Genomic DNA, 8,308 nt, shown 5'->3' on the forward strand with positions numbered 1-8,308 from the left:
ACCAAAGCACTTCCAGGCTTGCAAGTAGATTGTCAGATGTGGCTAATTTTTGAGTTATTAAATAAAACCACTGAATGCATAAATCCCAATTTAGACAGAAATACATTAGATCAAAATTGAGCCCTGCAAGAAATTTCCTCAGCAGAGTTTGAAAACAGGAATTGAGAAGGGAAAATGCCACCATTTCAATGATAGAAGGTATCTCATTACTGGCGATTATGATTGTGAATTTAGCTGTCAGAAAGAAATCTGAGAAAAATATGTTGGTTTGTTCAGTCCATGAAAGATTTAATTTGCTTCTGTCAGAATTTATGAAGGTGCTACTTGCCACCAAACCCCACATGGACTCTGCAATTTTTTTTTTTTTTTTGTCTTTTTAGGGCTGCACCCACAGCATATGGAGGTTTCCAGGCTAGGGGTCAGATTGGAGCCATAGCCACAGGCCTACGCCAGAGCCACACCAACACCAGATCTGAGCCGCGTCTGCAACCTACACCATAGCTCATAGCAATGCCAGATCCTTAACCTACTGAACGAGGCCAGGGACTGAACTCTCGTCCTCATGGATACTAGTCAGATTCGTTTCCGCTGAACTACTACAGGAACCCCAGATTCTGCAACTTTTGAATTTAACAGCTGTTGGCTGAGTCTTCAGAGGCTGGAGGAACACTGAAAAGGGGTCAAGAACAGGTCTCTTTCCACAGTGGTGCAAAGACTTGTTTAATAAAGATTCTTCAAGTCTCCTACTCTCCCAATGGTGAAAAGGAAGGTCAGGGGAATATAGATGGTGTAAGTTCCAAAATCTTGGATTTCTCTTCATGTTATTCCCTATAAGGGTATTTTCAGTTTCTGGAAGGTTGTCCCAGGTAACTGCCTTCTTTCACTTCTGTACCCTCGACACCTAGAATCATGCTTAGCACATACCTGGAGCTCAGTAAGTATTAGCTGAATGAAGGAATGTTTTTTGGCAGTGTCTACCCTTTCTCAGGATCCCCACAGGCCTTTGGTGGATTCCATGTTGTTTTTTAAAGTACCGCCATGGGAGTTACCCTTGTGGTTGGTTCAGTGGGTTAAGATCCCTACTAGTATCCATGAGGATGTGGGTTTGATTCCTGGCCTTGCTCAGTGGGTTAAGGATCTGGCTTTGCCATGAGCTGTGGTTTAGGTCGCAGATGTGGTTCAGATCTTGTGTTGCTGTGGCTGTGCCATTGGCCGGCAGCTGTAGCTCCAATTTGACTCCTAGCCTGGGAACTTCCATATGCTGCGGGTGCAGCCCTAAAAAGACTAAATAAATAAAGTACCACTATGGATAAGTGCCCTTGAGATTCCTAAGCAGTTGTGGTACAGGTTAAGGGATGTCTCTCTTTTTTAGGTTACTTATTGCTTGGGACCCTCAGTGTCTGATCTTTGCTGAAATCATTTGTGCCAGTCACTGCTGACTAGTCAGCCTGATGCCCATCACCAACACTCTGCCCTCTCTCTTGCCCCTGCTTTTCACCCTCAGGTTAGATACATACTTTCCTAGCCATTCTTGCAGTAAAGAAAAGGCAGCTGACACCGCCCTGGCCAATGAGACAGAAGAGGAAATATGCTGCAAAGTTTCCTGGAATGCCTTTGTTTGTCTCATAAAAGGGACAAACAGAGCTCTGACCCTCCATTTTTACCTTCTTCTGCTGGAATATGAATGTAATGGCTAGAGATGGGGTAGCCATTCTGTGACCATGAGGGGAAAGGACCTGCCGGTCCTGATGTTATTGCTCCTCCTGAACCAATGCCAGCAGGCATACACCCCCAGATTTCTTACGTGAGAAAAATGAATTCATATTTGTTATGTCAGTTTATCTCCTACTTGCAGCCAAGAATGATCCTAATTGATACACAGGGTTTTCATTTTTTCTTATTTTCTTCTGGTTCTCCATGGGATTCAAACATGAGTAATGGGACTGGGCTGAAAGGCAAAATCCAAGGGACCCAAGTCATGTTGTGGGATGAGATCCTGCAAGGCATCTCATCCTTCATAAAAATATACTTACAACTACTTCTTCCCCTTCTACCTTTAAACTTGGACTTGGGCTCACTGATGATGGACCCCACTGCTCTGAGGATTTACAGTTAATAATCCAGCTTCCTCTGGACTTCCTATCTGGGCTGACTATGTCTTCAAATTGGTGATAGAGACACATATGTCCAGTCAGAGAAGAGAGAGGAGCATGAGGAATAATCAAAACTGTCATGACTTATTGGAGAGTTACCTGTGTACTGAGTATTGTGCTCAGCATCTCAGATGCATTATTTTATTTAGTCCTTCTGAAAGACCTATGAGATATACCCTATTACTAGTATTCGACCCATTTCACAGAACCTCCTATTAGTGTCAAGGAGATGGGGGCCTACCTTGTCTGATTTCGAAGGCTGAACTGCTACCGCCTCACTAAGCTCACAGTCCCTCAACTAGACTCTTTGATGTCTTTCTTCTGCTGCTCCCCTCCCCCGCCCTCACCTCCCCATGCTGAGCAGCTGCCTCTTGGCAGTTGAGACGAACTGGCTTCATTTTGTCCGGCATAAAGAAAGTGCCATCGCTCTTCCTGTGTCAGGAGGTAATGAACACATGAGTTCCCCGCACCCTGATTTATCATGGAGGGGACTGACTGTCACATGGGCCTGCAATTAGACACAGCAGGACGCACCAAGGCAAGCATCACCAGTCCAAAGCGTCAAGGCATAAACAAGACAAAACAAAACAACTTGAATTCCTGCAGTTGTCTCCCACAATAACAATGGAGCCAGAAGAATCCCTTGGCGAGAGAAAACGACTCACGGCCATTTTCCTGGCCTGAGTCATGAGTGATAATAAAAATGAAGGTGCAGCTGGCTAGCATTCTTCAGAACTGAATCTCAAGTGGTCATCAGATCTTTCATTTTATTTTATTTTTCAGAGTAATCACAGATCCGGTGCAGGGGGGTATAGTCTCCATGATTAGAGGCCAGAGAAATTACCCAGTGCTGAGCCCACTTCGAACAAAGACCCATGACTCACCACTTCTATCTTTAGACCACAATTTCTCCTATCTGGACAAAAAGGAAAATCGTTTCATGTTTGCGGTGGAAACGTCTTGTGCTGGTAGTCGTTACCTCTTGTTGGGGGAAATTTTTCCATCTCTGAATCCAGGCGGCCTGGCTGAGTATACCAAGTAGGCTAAACTTCTGAGACCTTCTCTGGGCAACTCCATTCTCAGCATGGCTGGGGGCTGGGGTGGTGCAGAGGGTAGATGGTGGCAGGTGCAGTCAGAGATGCTCAGGTCAAGGTCTTCTCCACAGAGTTTTTCCTCTTCTCCCTGAATCTCCCAATCTAGCTTTCAACGGAGAACTAGACCCTGGAGCTCTGCAACCTTCCATCTACTCAGGTGCAAAAGGGGTTAATAACTACACCTCTATAATTGCATCAATTAAAACATGAAACAACGTCTTAATGGCTAATGTTTCATAGTATTTACTCTGTGCCAGGCCCTCTTCTAAGAGCCTTACCCATATTAACTCATCTAATCCACACCAAGCCCTATGAGGCAGGAACATTTTTAGCTGTATGTCATTTAATCTAAGTTGCACATTTTCTTTCACATTTCAACATCTCCAAAACTGGGGTGCTTCTTATAATGGAAAGTAGACCATAGTTTAATGAGTAGTTTTCTTTTCTTAGTGGCACACTCAAAAAACTGTGATTCCTCTTGATTTTTGTTTTTTAGGGCCACACCTGCAGCATATGGAAATTCCTAGGCTAGGGGTCAAAACAGAGCTGTAGTTGCCAGCCACAGCCAAAGCCATGCCAGACCTGAGCCTCGTCTGCAACCTACACTCCAGCTCATGGAACACTGGATCCCTAACCCACTAAGCGAGGCCAGGGATCAAAACTGCATCCTCATGGATACTAGTCAGGTTCATAAACACCAAGCCACAAAGGGTACGCCTGTGATGCCTCTTGAAATGGAAGACGTCTTACATGAGATAAAATCCACCATGTCTGTTTCACAGAGGGGAGCAAAGTGAGGCACAGAGAGGCACTGATTTGTTCGAGGCCCCCCAACATAGCTGAGTGCCAGAGTTGGTGCCTGAACCCATGTCATTTGCTGAAGATTTGCTCTTGTAATCTCTAACCTGGAATGTGAGCAAAGCATCCAGTCTAGTTCCCAGCTGTTTCAGGATCTGCCCAAATTAAGGATGCTTCTTTCTTTTAGCCACCATGAGACAGAGCTTGTATAAAGGACTCTACACCTTTATAGCTTATGCCAAGTGCCATTCCTGCATTTCTGTTCTAGAACATGGAAGGGGGGGTGTTAAGGTTTTTAGTCTGTTTTTCAGTCTTTTTCCAAAGAAAATGTGAGTCCATAGTAATCTACACACACCCTGCCCCCCTCCCTTCCCCATGGCTAATCCCATTAGACTTCTCTTTTGCTTCCCTGGGAAACAAAGGGGAAAAAAACTCCCTAAACAGATTAGGGGGTCTGACTTAAGGCAGCCTAGAAGGTTTCCTCAACAAAAGATGTTCAAGCAGAGGCTTTGCATGTATTATTTATACTCCCTTCATTGAAAACTTTACATGTAGATGCTGTACAAGGGAGGGTTCCATTGTAACATTAGGGATGATAAAGCAACCTCCATCCCTATGAGAAGGAAAACAGCTAGCTTCAGAGGGCTTCAGGATGCTTTTGAGGTTCCCCTCAAGGGTCACCCACTACCCTAGGGAATGGGGAGCGGGAAGTGGTGACACCACACAGCCCATCATGGTCTCCCCTTCCTCCTCTGAAAAGCCAGATCCTTCCTGGGACCACTCCTCACTGGACATTTACCCAGCCGCCTGGCATTGGTTATTCTCTTTTTATGTGGCATTCCTCTGTTCCCCGCCACCACCTGCCACTCCACAAACATGAAAACTACCTGAGGCCACTGGGTATGCTTTAGGCCTTCTTTCTGTATCCCCCGTGGTGTGCGCTCACCATGCTCACTGTTTGATGAGCACAGTGAAGCAGGGAGGGCTGAAACTCTGGGTCCAGAGGACTCTGAGTTCAAATCCTTGCTCTGCTCCTTGTTGGGTGGGTGTGTCCTTGGGTAAGGGACCTATCCTCACTGGGCCTCAGTGTTGCCATCTATCTCATGAGGAGGAACAGCTCATACCTTGAAGTGTGTAGATGGTTCTGAAACATCACATGTAAAGACTTTGCGCTCAGAACCTGGTGAATATTCAATACCTGCCAACCCTCATCAGTATTATCGCCACTGTTATTCGCGTGTTAAACTAATAAAACTGCAATTTGTTCTTAGTGTGATTCACACCAGAGGTTGAGCCTAATCTCTACAAATTTTCTTGTGACTTGTCACTTTCTAGTTAGCCTGCTAGAGATGAATCAGTGCTTCACATGCTTCCAGTCCAAAAAAGTCATAATTTCTGAAGGCATAATAATTCAAGTACGAGCCAGGGACACCCCAGGGTCTTTGCTATTTCCTAGACAGTCTGGTGGGGGCAGCAGGATCCCAATGGTCTTTGTGCCTGAGGTCTGGTTTATCCAATAGTTCCCTGGAAGCCTGCTTCCCTTCTCTTGACCTCCTAGTCCCATCTACCCTCCTCCCAAGAAAGAGATAATCATTTCAACCTCAACATCTTCCTCCACTTTCTTCAATCTCTCTATTCCATGATAAAACACTCCATGGCATTCGGTTGGGTACATGACCTCTTCCCTCCCCAATCTCTCTTCGGTTTCTCTTTCTCTTACATCCCCCCGCCCCACGCAAGTCCAAGTTAGCTGTCCTTCTCTCAGTCCCACCATACACAATGATACATCATCTCCAGCACATCATTAATCACCCTGCATTACAACAATCTGTTTCTCATCTCTTTTACTTCCCAACCCAAACAGACACACTACAGATTGTAAAAATTTTTAAGACGAGTCTCCTTTTTTCACAAGAGCAGGTATTTAGCACACAACAAAAATTCAATAAGTGTTCGCTAAATGAAGGAAATAACAATGTCACAAAAACCTAGGGGGTGCTAACTGTGCGTGGAACACTGTTCTCTGAGCTTTGGACAAATTGCTGAATGCTCACAGCAAGCCCATGAAGAAGAACGAAGATATCCCCATTTTATAGAGGGTGGTGCTGAAGCAGAGAAGCTCTGTAACCTGCCCAAGGTCACAGGGTTGCTAAGAGGCAGACCCAGGGTTCAAACCAGGTTATATGGATCCATTGCCCACACACTCACACTCTGCTTATGTACCGTCTACTCAATCCTCATTCCTTCCCTCTTTCTCTTCCCCCATTGCTACCTTGGGAAGTTTCTTCCCAGAGGGGCTGTTCTGGATAAAACCCACTTCAGTGTAGCATTTTGAGACAAAAGGATACACGTGAACACTGCCACCTGGCAGAGTGAGCAACTAAGGGGCAAATGCACCTACACGGGTACAGAAAGCTGAGTCCTTAGAAAATAGAAGCTCAGCAACACTCTAGACCACCAGGTAAGCACAGGGGAGTTTTATGCTCTCTTTTGTGCCCTAACTCCCCACCCCCACCCCAGGCCCTCATTGCTGGGGCAGGACTGTGAGCCACAAGATAGGCCACTGTGGGTGGACCACAGTGGCCAGTAACTACCTTTGACCCTCTCTCCCACTGTTCACCTACCCTGGCCAATTAGTGGCCATCTAAGCATCTGTAGATACAACAACAAATACACGCTTAACACAGACACACTTTATAAAGATGTAACTGGCCTGCCCAGTTAGGATCATTTAAAAAAACAGAAACAACTTGACTGAGGCACTAAACACATACGGATTTTTCTTTGTCTTTCAAACCAAAAACAGTATTTCTTGTCACATATACACCGTACTGTTAGCATTACAGTAAATGATTTCCATATCTTACTTTAGTCCTCACATTGTTTCCGCCTACTTGATGTTCCTGTTTTCATTTTGCAGACATGGGCAAATAAAGGCTCAGAGATGCCAAGCAACTTATCTAACGTTAGTAGCTGGTGAGACGCAAAGGCAGGCTTCAAACCCCAAAGTCTGACACTCTGTAGTCTCTTCATAAAGGGAGAGGATGGGCATGAACCCCGAGCCCAGCGGATCTCTGAAAATAATTTCTGCGATGGCCAACCTACAATTCATCTTAATTTTTTCCTGATGTTCTAGAGTGTCACTGCCAATTTATTCCATCATTTTGGAATTACTGGCTAATAGGAGAGCCCAGCTCACTGTTCTGCCTGGCGCTTTCATGCTTTAGGAGAAACCAACCATTGACAGCAACAAGAATGGGTCCCAGCAATTTAATTACACCGAGACTCTTCTTCCCCTGCCCCTCGCTGGTCCGGAGGCTAATTCCTATTTCACTGGGTCTTACAAACATGATTGCTTTCACCAGAGCGGGAAGACTCACCTGGGTTAGAAGATCTGCTGCATACAAGGGCCAGAGGGCCCGCGAGGCGGAGGAACTCTGTATCTTCTTGGTGACTGGTACCTTGGTCATCTTGGAAATCCTTCAGGCTTAGCCTGTATGCCCAAAGAAGAGGTTTCTTTTGTCTCCCCGCTCCCGCCCCCTCCACCAGAATCTTCTACTTCAGCAATTTCTCCCTGGTTCGCAAGTCCCAGTTACACAGACTCCAGCAGACAGGTTTCAGACTGAGGAGTAATAGGAAAGCAGGTCATCTGGGCTTCCCGCCAACAGGAGAGAGAAGTCCTGGCCGCGTGAAATCCAGGCAAGCCTTCACTTTTTAGGAGTCACAAACTTTTCTCTGAGCTCTTCCCCATCTGGGAAGGGGACAGCTTTGTCTTCTGTAAGCAAAAATAAAATATGAACTAAAAAAAATTAAACTCCACTGACAAAGTCTGACGGGGCGCCGTAGAGGGGCCCCCAGATAGCCATCCTAAGGCGGAGCGCCCACTGAGGAAGGAAAGCCACGGCTGATTGAGAGGCTGGGGCCCCACTCAGTCTCCTGGCAACGGGCACGCCTGTGGCGGGCTTCCTCATTGGCTGGGATTGGTGGGGGCGGGGTCGCGAACTCCGCCAAGCACTGGGGCAATGACTGGCTAGCCTGTGAAAAACTCTGGTTTCTCCTCTTAGGCCTGCGGACCTTGACCCTTTTTCTCTGCCTAACTACGTATGACTCCTTCCTTCCTTCCTTCCTTCCAGATTCGGCTCTATCCTGGCACTAACCCCCTAGCTATTTCTTGTGCCTTGGGTTGGTTAGATTAATGTGGGCCTTTAGCCCTGCAATTATTTTAACCTGAGATTTCTCTTTTTCCACCTGACATTCCTCCTC

The 8,308-nt window shown here is 46.1% G+C and overlaps 1 protein-coding gene across 9 annotated transcripts in view; it reads right to left on the reverse strand.

The window, feature by feature from the left end:
• The window catches only part of CCDC60 (coiled-coil domain containing 60), a 186,822-nt gene extending 178,891 nt beyond the window's left edge, over positions 1–7,931 (reverse strand). For all 9 annotated transcript variants that reach the window (XR_014827400.1, XR_014827399.1, XM_084996388.1 and 6 more), the window contains exon 1: positions 7,426–7,931. Coding sequence is in view for 5 of the 9 variants with exons in the window: in XM_084996388.1 (XP_084852514.1) it covers positions 7,426–7,515 (90 nt within the window). In the remaining 4 variants the exon portion in view is untranslated. The remainder of the gene's footprint in view (positions 1–7,425) is intronic.
• Between the last annotated feature and the right edge of the window lie 377 nt (positions 7,932–8,308).

Source organism: Sus scrofa, chromosome 14 (assembly GCF_054392235.1).
Source record: "Sus scrofa isolate SSC_HxYL_T2T_F1_AM1 chromosome 14, Sscrofa_HxYL_maternal_Yorkshire_Landrace_v2.0, whole genome shotgun sequence".
NCBI lineage: Eukaryota > Metazoa > Chordata > Mammalia > Artiodactyla > Suidae > Sus > Sus scrofa.